Source organism: Hypanus sabinus, chromosome 12, assembly GCF_030144855.1.
Source record: "Hypanus sabinus isolate sHypSab1 chromosome 12, sHypSab1.hap1, whole genome shotgun sequence".
Lineage (NCBI taxonomy): Eukaryota > Metazoa > Chordata > Chondrichthyes > Myliobatiformes > Dasyatidae > Hypanus > Hypanus sabinus.
Window position 1 is genome coordinate 89,324,833 of NC_082717.1, and position 16,053 is coordinate 89,340,885.

General features: G+C 41.6%; 1 protein-coding gene across 1 annotated transcript in view; it reads left to right on the forward strand.

Annotated features, from left to right (window-relative positions):
* Positions 1 to 16,053, forward strand: part of LOC132403122 (retinol dehydrogenase 13-like) — an 87,059-nt gene that overhangs the window by 43,565 nt on the left and 27,441 nt on the right. The window contains exon 4 of the mRNA XM_059986421.1: positions 12,991 to 13,095. Within this exon, the coding sequence (XP_059842404.1) occupies positions 12,991 to 13,095 (105 nt within the window). The remainder of the gene's footprint in view (positions 1 to 12,990; positions 13,096 to 16,053) is intronic.

The following is a 16,053-nucleotide window of genomic DNA, read 5'->3' on the forward strand; positions in this document are numbered from 1 at the left end:
CTTACCATTAATAGTATATTCTGCCATCCTATTGGACCTATCAAAATGAATCACCTCATAATTATCTGGGTTGAACTCCATCTGCCACTTCTCAGCCCAGTTTTGCATCCTATCAATGTCCTGCTGTAACGTCTGACAGCCCTCCACAATATCCACAAAGCCCCCAACCTTAGTGTCATCAGCAAATTTACTAACCCATCCATCCAGTTCTTCATCCAGGTCATTTATAAAAATCATGAAGATCAGAGGTCCCAGAACAGATCCCTGAGGCACACAACTGGTGACCGACCTCCATGCAGAATATGGCCTATCAACAACCACTATTTGCCTTCTGTGGGCAAGCTAGTTCTGGATCCACAAAGCAATGACCCTTTGGATCCCATGCCTCCTTTGTTTCTCAATAAGCCTTGCATGGGGTACCTTATCAAATGCCTTGCTGAAATCCGTATACTCTACATCTACTGCTCTACCTCCATCAGTGTGTTTAGTCACATCCTCCAAAAATTCAATTAGGCTCATAAGGCACGCCTTGCCTTTGACAAAGCCATGCTGACTATTCCTAATCATATTATGCCTCTGCGAATGTTAATAAATCTTGCCTCTCAGGATCTTCTCCATCAACTTACCAACCACTGAAGTAAGACTCACTGGTCTATAATTTCCTGGGCTATCTCTGCTCCCTTTCTTGAATAAGGGAACAACATCCGTAACTCTCCAATCCTCCGGAATGTCTCCCATCCCCATTGATGATGCAAAGATCATTGCCAGAGGCTCAGCAATCTCCTCTCTCATCTCCCCCGGTTGCCTGGGGTACATCTCATCCAGTCCCCGTGACTTATCCAACTTGATGCTTTCCAAAAGCTCCAGCACATCCTCTTTCTGAATATCTACATGCTCGAGCTTTGCAGGCTGCTGCAAGTCGTCACTACGATCACCAAGGTCCTTTTCCATAGTGAATACTGAAGCAAAGTACTCATTAAGTATGTCTGCTATCTCCTCTGGTTCCATACATACTTTTCCACTGTCACACTCGATTGGTCCTATTCTCTCACGTCCAGTATTCATCCTCCCATCCTCCCTTTAGACACCCCAACTATTGCTGAATTATCAGAGAATTTCTGCAGATGACATGACTCAGTGTTCTACCTGAAGTCTATGTGTGAAAGAAAGAGTTCAATTACACGGTAAGATGAAAATGACCGCCTTTGATAAGAAGGCAGGGTGTGACTGTGTGTGGCATCGAGGGGCCACATGTAAAACACATCAGTGATTCAATGATACTTGCACAGAGAGGTGATTATGATCATTGGTAATTCGTTCCAGCTCCTGGAGATCCTGCAGAACCTCTTCAGGGCACTGTCCTATCACCTTCTGCCATAAGATCAGAAGTTCATTAATGGATTTCATAGTGTCTAATTCTGTTTTGCAATTCCCCAGAAAATGAAGACATCCACGTTGTTATGCACAAGATCTGGGCAGCAATAGGGAGATGAGTGGCAAGTAACCTTCAGGCTACTTCCTTCAAGTGAGAGCCTAACACCCATTAGATATTCAGTGAGCAAACACGAGGAAATCTGCAGATGCTGGAAATTCAAACAACAACACACACAAAATGCTGGTAGAACACAGCAGGTTAGGCAGCATCTATAGGGAGAAGTGCTGTCGACGTTTCGAGCCGAGACCCTTTGTCAGGACTAATTGAAAGGAAAGATAGTAAGAGATTTGAAAGTAGTGGCGGGAGGAGGAAGTGCGAAATAGGAGAAGACCGGAGGGGGTGGGATGAAGCTAAGAGCTGGAAAGGTGATTGGCGAAAGTGATACAGAGCTGGAGAAGGGAAAGGATCATGGGACGGGAGGCCTCAGGAGAAAGAAGGGTGGGGGGGAAGCACCAGAGGAAGATGGAGAACAGGCAAACAACTAAATATGTCAGGGATGGGGTAAGAAGGGGAGGAGGGGCATTAACAGAAGTTAGAGAAGTCAATGTTCATGCCATCAGGTTGGAGGCTACCCAGCCGGTATATAAGGTGTTGTTCCTCCAACCTGAGTTTGGATTCATTTTGACAATAGAGGAGGCCATGGATAGACATATCAGAATGGGAATGGGATGTAGAATTATAATGTGTGGCTACTGGGAGATCCTGCTTCAGTGACCCAGGCCATCAACATGCAAATAGTCATTACTGACCAGAAATTTGTGTAGGCCAGCCCCGTACACTCAGTGGGCACTTTGTCCTGTACCTAATAAAGTGCTCACTAGGTGTATGTTCATTGTCTTATCCTGCTGTAGCCCGTCAACTTCAAGATTCGACGAGTTGTGTGTTCAGGTAGGCTCTTCTGCATGCCACTGTTGTGCTGCTGCTGAGGCCTCTGTCGGTCAGAGTTGACCATGGATATTGTGTCCTAGCTGTGTAGATACGCAAGCCTGGGCAGTACGATATGGAGAGCAAGCTGTTGCCCGTGTAGCACACTCCCCCTCTCCACACATCTGATGAGCCTAAAGGAATGGCAGAGACCGATACAGTTTGGTACCAGCAGCGTTGAACTCAATGTAGTACTGTTTTAAGAACTGGGTATAATGGCAAGGCAGTGGCGGTTTGAGAACAGAGTTTTCCTTCTAGATGAGCTGCCAAACATGACCATCTGTCCGAAGGGCTGGTTTTAAGGCTTCAGTAACCTGCCTTTTCCCCTTCTCCTGTTAGTAGAAACAGTTCCGCTGGGCTTAGTAGGTAAGACATGTGAAGGCCAGGAGTTGGACTTGATTGTCAGAAACTATTTGAAGTACATGCCATTGGGAGCATTTAATAGGTAGTGGGAGTGTATCTCCACTACCATCCTGGGCTATAAAAACCACTGTTGTAGCTCATCTGTGTCTATCCTTGGCCTCCTCTACTGTCAAGATGAAGCCACACTCAGGTTGGAGGAACAACACCTTATACACCGGCTGGGTAGTCTCTAACCTGATGGCATTGACTTCTCTAACTTCTATTAATGCCCCTCCTCCCCTTCTTACCCCATCCCAGACATATTTGGTTGATTTTTTTCTCTCTCTGCCCATCACTCTGCCTGTTCTCCATCTCCCTCTGGTGCTCCCCTCCCCCTTTCTTCCTAGGCCTCCTGTCCCATGATCCTTTCCCTTCTCCAGCTCTGTATCACTTTTGCCAATCACCTTTCCAGCTCTAAGCTTCACCCCACCCCCTCTGGTCTTCTATCATTTTGCACTTCCCCCTCCCCCCACTACTTTCAAATCTCTTTGTATCTTTCCTTTCAGTTAGTCCTGACGAAGGGTCTCGGCCAGAAACATCGACAGCGCTTCTCCTTATAGCTGCTGCCCGGCCTGCTGCGTTCCACCAGCATTTTGTGTGTGTGTTGTTGTAACTCATGGTTATTTGGGTTATTCTCACCTTCCTGTCAGCTTGAATCAGTCTGGCCATTCTCCTCTGACCTTTCTTATTAACAAGGCATTTTCACCATCACTCACTGGATGTTTTTTTTGCACTATTCTCTGTAAACTCCAGAGGCTGTTGTGTGTGAAAATCCCAGGAGATCAGCAGTTTCTGTTATGTTCAAGCACCTTGTTTGGTACCAACAATCATTCTAGGGTCAAAGTCACTTAGATCACATTTCTTCCCCACTCTGATGTTTGGTCTGAACAACAATTGAACCTCTTGGCTGTGTCAGCATGTTTTCATGCATTGACTTGCTGCCACAGGATTGGCTGATTAGATATTTGTGTTAATGAGCAGGTGTAAAGGTGTACCTAATAAAGTGACCACTGAGTGTTTGTACTATGCTTACAACAGCAATGGCTGCCACTGTGACACCTCAAAGCTATCCCACCATCTACAAGGTGAATATCAGGAATACCATTCATTTGCAGGATAGGTGAAACCACAAAGCCAAAGAAGCATAATACTGCGCAGGATGAAGTCACCATCTTGCTCATAATATGTCCAGCATCTTAAATATTCACAGTCATAATCCATCATATGAATACTATGGTGGGTGCCAGCTACAAAATGAACAGTGATTACTGCATTATTGCATTTACCAGCCAGCGTAGCCCTAACCCAAGGGTCGGCAACCCGCGGCTCCGGAGCCGCATGCGTCTCTTTCATCTCTGTGCTGCGGCTCCCCGTAGTTTGTTAGTTTTTGAAATGTAATTCGAACTTTGAAAATTATGGTGATCTTGTACAATCTAAAAACGTTGTGGAGACCCCATTTCCTGGCACATCCGAACCGGCTCACAATTAGCCACCGTTCCGGCTAAGGGAGATAGCCTACGGGGGTTTGTGAGTATGTGTCTTTTGGAGCATCTGCGCCCACGGGGTCGGGTTGAGGGAGGCTTTAAAGCAAGGCTGTTTAGTTCGAATAAAGTTACCTTTGACTGCAGTGTCTTTATTTTAGCGCTGCGTGTAGCGCTACACCGCTACAACGTGTTTTTTATCTCTATTAATATACATCACCACTGCCAATGCCTGACACCCGCCAGTGCGCGCTTTCTTTTAATTCTTCGATCCAAAGTAGGCTACCTATGGAGTAACCTTCAACCCAACGTCTTTTTTTTGGAGTTCAAAATGTTTTTGTTGCATGCAGAAATGTAATTTCGTTTTCTCTGCAGGAGTTCATCAATTTCATAAATGCAACACATTATAGTTTGTTTATACATAGCATAAAGGCAAAAAAAAAACGTTGTATGCAGTGTTATTTCATTTTAAATGTCAAACGGGTTTTGTGGCTCCCAGTGTTTTCTTTTCTGTGGGAAATGGGTCCATATTGGCTCTTTCAGTGGTAAACGTTGCCGACCCCTGCCCTAACCCAAGACTTCTACCACTTAGAGAAAGGAGGGCAGCAGCTATCATGAAACCACTGCCACCTGCAGGTTCCCTTCATTATCACAGTGACTGAATCTTGTTCTGTGCCCAAGTTCACCAGGACTGCAACAATTCAAGACCATGCCTCATAGGCAGTAGGGGATGGCAGCAACTGACTCCTACATTTCAAAGCAATTATTTATTCAAAAAATAAACTTTATTCATCATAAAAATATATACAAAGGAAGTCCTGTTGAAGGGTTTCGGCTTGAAATGTCAACTATTACTCTTTTCTGAGATGCTGCCTGGCCTGTTGAGTTCCTCTAGTATTTTGTGTGTGTTGCATTCGTAGTAGTTGCAGGCAATAGTGCAAACAGTGTTTTAAATTAAAAAACAAAGTACCATCTTCTCAGAATATACAAGGTGAATGGCTATGGTTCACCATTACTGCAGGACTTTAGTGTCCAGGACAAAGAAGCGAGCAGGCAAAATCATTGCAGACACTATCCACCCAGCAAACTGCCTTTCCTGGAAGCTCCCTTCCTGCTTAAAGTGCTATTAAAACAAAAACTTCATATCATCTTAAAAGGATCTTTCCCCAGTCAGTTTATCTGATCAATCATTCTAGTTCATAGTTAGTCCCCCACACCTTTAAGTGGAGTTCAGGATTTGCAAATCCAGTCCATCGTCAATCAGCCTGAACCCTTGTACCCACAGCCTCAGTGAACGGTCTCACAGTTTTTGGGCTACAATACTGGAAATGGTCTTCTTCAGGGTGTGATTAGGCTGATCAGTCTGTGTCCCTGTTCCAGTCTCTGTCCGTGATGTTCTGCAGAGGCGTTTGATTGGATTCCCAATCAGCATTAGAATCCCCTTCTACGTCAGCAGGTTAACCTCTCATTTGACAGCTGTTTGATTGTGAAGAATCACTGTTCTCTTTCTCCTCCTTCATCGTCAAACTGAAACATAAGAACACAACATAAGAAATAGGAGCAGGAGTGGCCATCTGGCCTGTTGGGCTTACTCCGCCTTTCAATAAGATCTTGGCTGATCTGGCCATGGACTCATCTCCACCTACTTGCCTTTTTCTCATAACCCTTAATTCCCCTGCTACGCAAAAATTTATCCAACCTTGTCTGAAATATATTTCACTGCTTTATAGGGCAGAGAATTCCACAGATTAACCACTCTTTGGGAAAAGCAGTTCCTTCTCATCTCCGTCCTAAATCTACTCCCCTGAATCTTGAGGCAATGCCCCCTAGTTCTAATCTCACCTACCAGTAGAAACAACTTACCTGCCTCTATCTTATCTGTCCTTTTCATAATTTTATATGTTTCTATAAGATCTCCTCTCATTCTTCTGAATTCCAGCGAGTACAGTCCCTCACGACTCAATTTCCCCTCATAGCCTAACCCACTCATCCCTGGAATCAACCTGGTGAACCTCCTCTGTACCACCTCCAAAGACAGTTTATCCTTCCTCGAGTATGGAGACCAGAACTGCACACAGTACTCCAGGTGTGGCCTCACCAGTACCCTGAACAGTTGCAGCATAACCTCCCTGGTCTTAAATTCAATCCCTCTAGCAACGAAGGCCAACATTCCATTTGCCTTCTTGATAGTGTGCTGCCTCTGCAAACCAACCTTTTGTGATTCATGCACAAGCACTCCTAAGACTCTCCGCACAGCTGCACGCTGCAAAATTTTGCCATTTAAATAATAATCTGCTCTTCCATTTTCCCTCCAAAGTTGATGGCCAGACCCTTGCCCATTCATTTAACCTTTCTATATCCCTCTGCAGGGTCTCCATATCTTCTGTACAATTTGCTTTTCCACTCAATTTAGTATCATCAGCAAACTTCAATAAACTACACTCTTCCCGACTGTTAATGTATATCATGAACAGTTACAGGCCCAGGCCCAGCACCAGCCCCTCTGGCACACTGCTCACCACTGATTGCCAACCAGAGTAACACCCATGCATCCCAACTCTCTGCTTTCTATTAGTTAACCAACCCTCTATCCATGCTAATACATCACCCCCAACTCTATGCATCCTTGTCGTCTGGATAAATCTTTTATGCATCACCTTATCGAATGCCTTCTGGAAATCCAAGTAAATAACATCCATTTGTTCCCCTCTGTATCCTCAAAGAATTCCAGTAAGTTTGTCAAACAGGACCTGCCTTTGCTGAATCCATGCTGCATCTGCCTGATAGATCCATTTCTTTCCAGATGCCTTGTTATTTCTTCTTTAATGACAGCTTCAAGCATTGTCCCAACTACAGATGTTAAACTAACCGGCCAATAGTTACTTGCCTTTTGCCTACATCCTTTTCTGAACAGTGATGTGACATTTACCATCTTCCAATCTGCTGCTACCTGCCCTGAGTCCAGGGAATTTTGGTAAATAATTACCAAAGCCTCTACTATAATTTCTGCTATTTCTTTCAGTACCCTGGGATGTATTCCATCAGGACCATGGGACATGGCTATCTGCTTTGTAGGGGTTCTGGTGACGTCATCGTCAGGAATGGCAGCTTAAGTCACTAGCTCCTCCGGAAAAATGCTTATTAAGCCCCGTTAACCCATCAAGTATAGTATTTTTCGAAAGTATTTGAACTTATAAGAGGGGCAAGAATGGGGAAAAAGAATGGAAATTAAAAAAGCGACACTGCGGAGCCTGCGGCTGAGAGGAGTGCAGCGAGCGGCTCTCCTACTCGACTGCGTGCTAGCGAGGCGGACGCTGGGCCTCGTTCAGGTGAAGCAGCAAATATGATCGAAATTTTGAAAGAGAGAAGGGAGTTCCAGAAAGATCTAAAACAGCAGCTACATGATATTAAGTCAGAGCTTGCCAATGTCAATCAAAAAATAGCAGTGACAGAGACTCGAATTGAGAAGGTGGAAGATCGCGTTCAAAATGTGGAACGGATACTGAATAAGACGATAAAAATATTACATCAACAAGAAGGTAAACTGCTTGACCTGGAGGGAAGATCACAGCGGAAAAATATCAGAATATACAACATTCCCGAAGGAGCGGAGGGCTTGTCTATGAGGGAGTTTGTCGGAAAGTTGCTGCAGGACGAGCTGGAGCTTCCCTCGACTATGGAACTGGAAATTGAGAGAGGGCATTGTGCGAACATCCTGTGGCCTACCTGAGGCAGAGAAGATAAGCCACTCCCAATAGTAATTAAATTCCTTCACTACAGTACCAAGGCGGAGATTCTACGAAGGGCCTGGGGTAAGAAGAGGGTGTTTTTAGATGATAAATTAATATATTTTGACCAAGATTACGCCCCACCCCCGTGGTCCTGCAGAAACACAAAAAATACTCTGAAGTAAAGTGAATACTAAAACAAGAAAGGATTAGATTTCAAACTCCGTACTCTGCTGAACTTCAAGTGTTTTATCAAGATGGGATCCAACTGTATCAGACAGTGGAAGAGGTGACTACAGACATGAAGGCCAGAGGTTTGCCCATCAGCGTGATCAAACCGAGGGAAAGCCTGGCAGAGGAATTATCCCGCTCCGCTTGGGAAATAGTGCGAGAATCAAGAAGGCAGGAGAAGGGAGGAGGCCAAGAGAAGTATATTGGGAAGAGACTGGGAGTTTTCCAAAGACAGTCCTCACCCCCTCCAAAAGAGCCATAAGGTTTGGCTAACTTTAAAAATGCTGAGAAACTAAACGGAAGCAAAAGTACACAGTGATATACCTATCTCGAGAAATACTTATTATAACGTGGATTTTATATTACTTAGTTGTTATTCTTTATTCGCTCATTTACTCCTTTTTCCCCACCAAAATGAGAATATATATGCGTATGCATATATGTATATGTATATATATTCTCATTTTGGTGGGGAAAAAGGAGTAAGTGAGCGAAATAAATACAGATTGCTAAGGACAAAGTAAAATTAATTTCTTTTAATGTCAATGGGCTATTAAATCCAATCAAACTTAATAGAATTTTATCCAAAATGAAAAAAGAACAAGCCCATGTAGTATATTTACAGGAAACTCATTTAAGTGATATTGAGCATAAAAAACTAAAGAGAATGGGCTTCACTAATCTGTTTTTCTCCTCATATAAATCAGGACATAGGAGAGGAGTTGCTATTCTTATCTCAAGTAAGCTAAATTTTGAAAAAGTATTCGAAATGAGAGATAAAGAGGGCAGATATATTCTGGTAAGGGGGAATACAGACGGAAATTCAGTTGCTTTATTGAATATATATGCACCCCCAGGAAGTAATATTGGTTTCTTTCAGAAAATTACTGATATTATGGTAGCGGAAACAGAAGGTCTCCTGATATGTGGGGGAGACTTAAATTCACAATTACAACCAAACTTAGACTCTTCCAATAGAAAAACCTATGAAACAAAATCCGTAGATAAGAAAGTTAATACACTTTTTGAGGATGTTGGTTTAGTTGATATATGGAGGGACCTTTTTCCCGACAGAAGGGATTACACTCATTATTCTGCTCCCCAATTATAGCGATATCTTCATATAAGAAAAAAATAAGGAATAAAACATTAGAGGAATTACAAAATAGGCTGAAGGAACTAGAGAAAAAACACAAATTAAATTTGGCACTGGATACATTAGGGGAAATTTAAAAAAATTAGGAATGAAATTAATAGTTTGGCTATGCAAGAAATCAGGAAAAATTTAATGTTTCTGAAACAGAGACATTATGAAAGTAGATCAAAGCCTATGAAAATACTGGCGTGGAAGCTGAAAAAAAAGATAGCAGAAAATACAATTCATAGAATTAGGAACCCAAGAACGAAAATGATAAAAAAATAAGCTAAGTGAAATTCAAGAAGATTTTGAAGTGTTTTACAAAACTCTATACTCCAAAGTTCCAGGGGGAAGCATAACCCAAATTGACACCTTCTTGAATTCTCTAGAGTTACCTACTTTAAGCAAAGATCAAAATAGAACGATGACTGCTGACATAACTGAAGTTGAATTAAAAGCTGCAATTAGTAGGCTTAAATTAAGCAAGTCACCAGGATCAGATGAGTTTACGGCAGAGTGGTACAAAGAATTTAAAAATGAGTTAATTCCTGTCTTACTCCCCACACTGAACTGGGCTCTAAAAAAGGCACAAATGCCACCCAGTTGGAAGGAAGCGATAATCTCAGCTATACCGAAAGAAGGCAAGGATAAAATGGAATGCGGGTCATTTAGACCAATATCCGTTCTTAATGTAGATTATAGATTATTTACCTCCATCATGGCCAAACGATTAGAGGAGTTTCTACCCATACTGGTATGTAACGATCAGACAGGTTTTATACGACAACGCCAAACACGAGACAATATACAAAGGACACTTCACATTATGGATCATATACAAAAAAAAATAAAATTGAAGCAATAGTGATAAGCGTGGACACTGAAAAGGCATTTTATTCGGTTAATTGGAATTTTCTTTACAGATTTTTACATAGATTTGGTTTCCAAGACACAATTATTAAATCTATACAGGCACTATATGACAACCCCGCTGCTAGGATTAAAATCAATGGATATTTATCAAATAGTCTTACCCTAGAAAGGGGCATGAGACAGGGTTGTGCATGGTCACCGCTACTCTTCGCATTATATCTGGATCCATTAGCTCAATACATCAGACAAAGTGAAGATATCAGGGGAATTACTATTAAAGTGACAGAGCATAAATTGGCTTGTTATGCGGATGACATTTTGATCTATCTAGGACAACCACATACTCTTTACCTAAATTGATGCAATCCTTTGAACAATATGGTCAATTATCTGGATACAAGATCAACATAGATAAAACCCAATTATTTTCATATTACTATAGCCCACCAAGAGAAATTGAAAGTCGATATTCCTGGGCATGGCAAACAGAGTCTTTCAAATATTTGGGCATCATTATGCCAAAAGGTTTGGCAAAATTATCAGAATGTAATTATCAGCCTTTATATAAAAAAATTAAGGAAGATATGGCAAGATGGAACCTGATTCCTTTTTTCAGTCTCAGTTCAAGGATTGAGTCTATTAAAATGAATATATTGCCCAGACTGTTATCTCTTTCAGACCCTACCAAAAGAGATTATTCAAAATCAATTCAATGAATGGAACATGATGTTATCAAGGTATATTTGGCAGGGTAAAAGGCCTAGAGTTCGTCTCAAAACTTTGCAATTAGCAAAGGAAAAGGGGGGATGGGGCCTACCTTCTCTTAGAGATGATTATTTTGCAGCACAATTGAGAGCTGTGATATGTTGGTGCAACCCATCTTATGATGCTCAATGGAAAAACATTGAGGAGCGGGTACTTCCCATCCCCATACAAGCAATTTTGGCTGACAACAACCTGCAAAGGTACATAAATACTATTGATAACCCATGGGTGAAATTGACTCTTAAAATATGGAAAACTACTATAAAAGAATATAATCTGGAGGGAGATGCTGCAATTCTTAAATGGTGTGCATATGACTCGGATTTTACACTGAATAAGTTGGATGCTAGTTTTAAGGACTGGACAGCTAAAGGAGTAACGGTTCTTTGCAACACAATGAAAGAAGGAACATTGTTCAATTTTGAAATGCTTAAAGAGAAACACTTATTAGAAAAACAAGATTTTTATCGGTATTTACAGATGCGACAATATGTTAATGAGACACTTAAAAATGTAACCAAGGCAAGTACATGCTTGATAGAGCTACTTAGAAAAGCATATAATTCAGATAACGGTAGTAGAGTCATTTCAAGCATGTATAAGGGGTTGTCAAATTTTAAAACACATTTGACTTCATACATTAATACAAAATGGGAGAAGGAAGGAGGGATAATTATATCTGAGGAAGAATGGACAATAATATGGAGGTATCAATGGAAGTGTACCAGTTCACAGAAATGGAGGGAGTTTGGATGGAAAAACTTGATAAGATATTTTATTACACCCTCTCAGAGATCCCATTATAATAGTAACCTCCCTGTTTGCTGGAGAAATTGTGGAAATCAAAATGCAAATCATTATCATATTTTTTGGGACTGCCCTGTTATTAATGACTATTGGAGGGGGATACACAATGCCCTACAAGACATCTTTAAATGTGAAATACCCTTAAAGAGTAAGACCATATATTTTGGATATATACCTCAAGAATGGTTGAAAAGAGATAAATATTTAATGAGTATACTGCTGGTGGCTGATAAAAAGACTCTTACTAGGAAATGGTTATCACAGGAGAGCCCAACTTTAAATGCATGGATGGAAATTACAATGGACATTTACAAAATGGAGAAGATAACAGCATCTGTTAATCATAAGCTGGAACAATTTGATTCATACTGGGAAAAATGGTTTAACTACATAATGCCTCATAGGCCTGATTTTATTCTTACAAATCAATGAATATGTTGTAAAAAAAAGATCACTCCCTACTTGTACATAGTTTTTTCCTTTTGCTTGTTTTTTCTCTCCACTCTTTTCTATAAGTGTATACCTCAGATGAATACTTTGTGGAGATTTGTGACATATATGATTATATGATATATATGTACAATGTCTGAAATACATCTTATGGAAATGTTTGTTTGATGATGAACTTAAATAAAAATAAATTACAAAAAAAAGGATCTGTAAATCAGCCTATGTGATTACCGTCACTGGAGAACAGTGGCATTGATCACCAACTCTCCCCTGCCAGGTTGCAGACAACACAGTCACTCAGGACTTCCTGTGCACCATTACAAGTTCAGAATCAAGTCTATGGTCACCGACATAAGTTGTGAAATTTGTTGTTTTTTTGCAGCTGTACAATGCAATGCATACAAAATTAAGTATATGAAAATACGTAGTGCAAAAAGAGAGCCAAAGGTGTGAGATAGTGTTCACAGGTTCTTGGTCTGTTCAGAATTGTGATGGTGGAGGGGGAGAAGCTGTTCCTAAAACATTGAGTGTCTGTCTTCAGGCTCCTATACCTCCTCCCTAGAGTTGAAGTGACCTGCAAGATGGCTGTTACTGATAAAGTACAGATTCCGGCATCTGCAGTCTCTTGTATCTCCAGATTACCATGAACCTTTGGCGCAAATGTGGAGTGACAGGAAAACCTCCAGCAGCAGAGTACATTGTTCTCAGCCTGTGTGAAATTTCAAAACCTGATATATTTTTCTTTTGTTCATTTAGAAGAGGAGAACATAAATATCCTAATTAATAATGCCGGTGTTATGAGATGTCCTCACTGGCAAACAGAAGATGGATTTGAAATGCAGTTTGGTGTAAATCACCTTGGTAAGTCTGCACTGTTTTTCTTTCCTGCTTTGTATTGATGGACGTGTTTGGAGATTCCTTGTGAGCATGGAATCTGCATCTGTAAGATAGAATCGATTAGGCATTTGTACCCTCGTGTTTAAGTTTTCCATTAGCTTTAGGATAAAATTGCTCATTTTTGAATTTTTTTTTCTTCCATTTCCTCTGGGTGCATCAGTGATCCTGGCCAAGAGATTGGCTCTGCTGCTGCTCTGTGAAACGCCATCAGAAAATACTCAAAAATTAAGTTGCTTTTTAATATTTCCCCTGTCCTGGCTAAAGCCCAGCAAATGCTGGAATCACACGATGTGGGAAACTGTTGGCAGTTTCCTACAGCTGGCAAGCATTCCATTTCTTTAATTGTGGAACTGAGAGGTTAGACACCTAAAAAGATTTGTCGCTTGGTCAAAATATACAAAAGTGCTTGGTCTTGAACTAATGTTATTTCCTGACAATGTTGAAATTAATTGTGAACTCAGTACAGTGGTCTGGATTCTATGATCATCAATGAAATGAGGGTCTCATTACTGACTTCCGTAAGACCATAATACATGAGACATGGCTGATCCTTTTTTTTCCCTCCTCAGCCCCCATTTCCCGGCCTTCTCCCTGTAACCATGTCCAATCAAGAATCTATCAATCTCTGCCTTAAGTACACCCAATGACTTGGCCCCCACGGCTGCTCGTGGCAACAAATTCCACAAATTCACCACCCTCTGTCTAACGAAATTTCTCCGCAACTCTGGCCACAACTTTGCCACAAAGCCATCAATTCCATAATCCAAATTATTGACAGACAATGTGAAAAGCAGCAGTCCCAATACTGACCCCTGAGGAGCACCACTAGCCATGATAACCAACCAGAAAAGGCCCCTTTTATTCCCACTTGCTGCCTCCTGCCTGTCAGCCATTCTGCTATCCATGCCATTATCTTGTCTGCAATGCCATAAGATTTCATCTTGTTAAGCAGCCTTATGTGTGTCGCCTTATCAAGTGCCTTCTGAAAATCCAAGTAAATGACATCCACTGCCTCTCCTTTCTCCACTCTGCTTGTTACTTCCTCGAAGAATTCTTAACAGATTTTTCAGGCAAGATGTCCTTTTACGGAAACCAAGCTGACTTCAACTTATTTTATCATTAGAGTCCAAGTACCCTGAAATGTCTGCCCTCATATTTCATCTTCTTATAGCTTGTTTTGGTTGCCTGGTGTTGGATTTTAAAAGCTTCCCAATCATCTAACTTCCCACTCACTTTTGATACCTTATAATCCCTTTGCTTGGCTTTTATGCAGTCCTTAACTTCCGTTGTCAGCCATGGCTGCCTACCACTGCCATTTGAGAACTACTACTTCTATGGGACATATCAAACCTGCACCTTGTGAACTATCCCAGAGCTATCTCTGCTCTGCTGTCATCCCCTGCCAGTATCCTCCTCCATCTTGTGCCTCTGTAATACTCTTTATTCCATTAAGATACTGATACATGTGACGAACAGCTGTCTGCAAAGATATGGTCCAAGACTATGCTGTGGCAAATATCATCCACTCTTTAAGAAGGAAGGAAAGAAGTAAAAAAAAAGGAAATTATAAGCCAGTTAGCCCAAACTCAGTGGTTGGGAAAGTGTTGGAGTCCATTATTAAGGATGAGGTTTCGAGGTACTTGGAGACGAATGATAAATTAATAAGTGTAAGTCAGCATGGTTTCTGTAAAGGGAAATCTTGCCTGATAAATCTGCTGGAGTTCTTCAAGGGAGTAACAAGCAGGATGGACAAAGGAGAGGCAGAGGATGTAATGTATTTGGGTTTTCAGAAGGCATTTGATAATGTGTCACACATGAAGCTGCTTAACAAGATAAAATCCTATGGATACTGGCGTGGATAGAGGAATGGCTGACAGGCAGGAGGTATTGAGTGGGAATAAAGGGGATCTTCTCTGGCTGGTGGCCGGTGACTGGTGGTGTTCCTCAGGAGTCAGTATTGGGACTGCTACTTTTCACATTGTTTGTCAATGGTTTGAATAATGGACTTAAAGGCTTTGTGGCAAAGTTTGCAGATGATACGAAGATAGGTGGGGGGTAGATAGTGCTCAGGAAGCAATGCAGTTGCAGCAGGACTTAAGACAAATTAGAAGAATGGGTAAAAAAGTGGCAGGTGGAATACAGTGTTGGGAAATGTATGATTATGGAATGGCAGAGCAGACTTGATGGGCTGAATGGCCTAATTCTGCTCCTATGTCTCAAACAAGGGAAAATCTGCAGATGCTGGAAATCTGAGCAACGTACACGAAATGCTGGAGGGTCTCAGGTTTTCAGCCTGAAACGTTTACTGTACTTTTTTTCCACAAATGCTGCCTGGCCTGCTGAGTTTCTCCAGCATTTTGTGTGTGCTGCTCCTATGTCTTATAGTCTTATGGCCTGGAACCAAGCTGTCCTTGTGAAACTGAAGCAGGTGCCAGTTGAAAATAACACACTGCATCACTTTTAAGATGCGTGGATGAATCGATTGGGTTATCCATCAGAATCAGATTTGTTATAATTGTAATTGTTATTATCATTGATATATGACAATGCATTGATTTGTGGCAGCTGTATAGTGCAAAGACATGAAATTCTACAAATTACAAAAGTAAGTAAATAACACACATAAACAATTGTGAGGTGGTGTTCGTGGACCATTCTGAAATCTGATGGTGAAGGAAAAGCTGTTCCGAAAACATTGACTGTGGGCTCTTCAGGTTCCTGTACCTCCCGTGTCAGAATGGAACTGCTGTGGAGCTGCTCAGCTAGTACTGTAGCTGGTTCTGGAACATCCCAACTCCAGCTGTGATATTGCTTGGACCCATGCTCGTAGTTGTACCCAGTACTGTCAGCTGCTCCATGGTTTCAGCTGGAGAGATCCAAATCGGCTGAAGACTGACGTCAGTGGGGGGGGACTGGGTATCT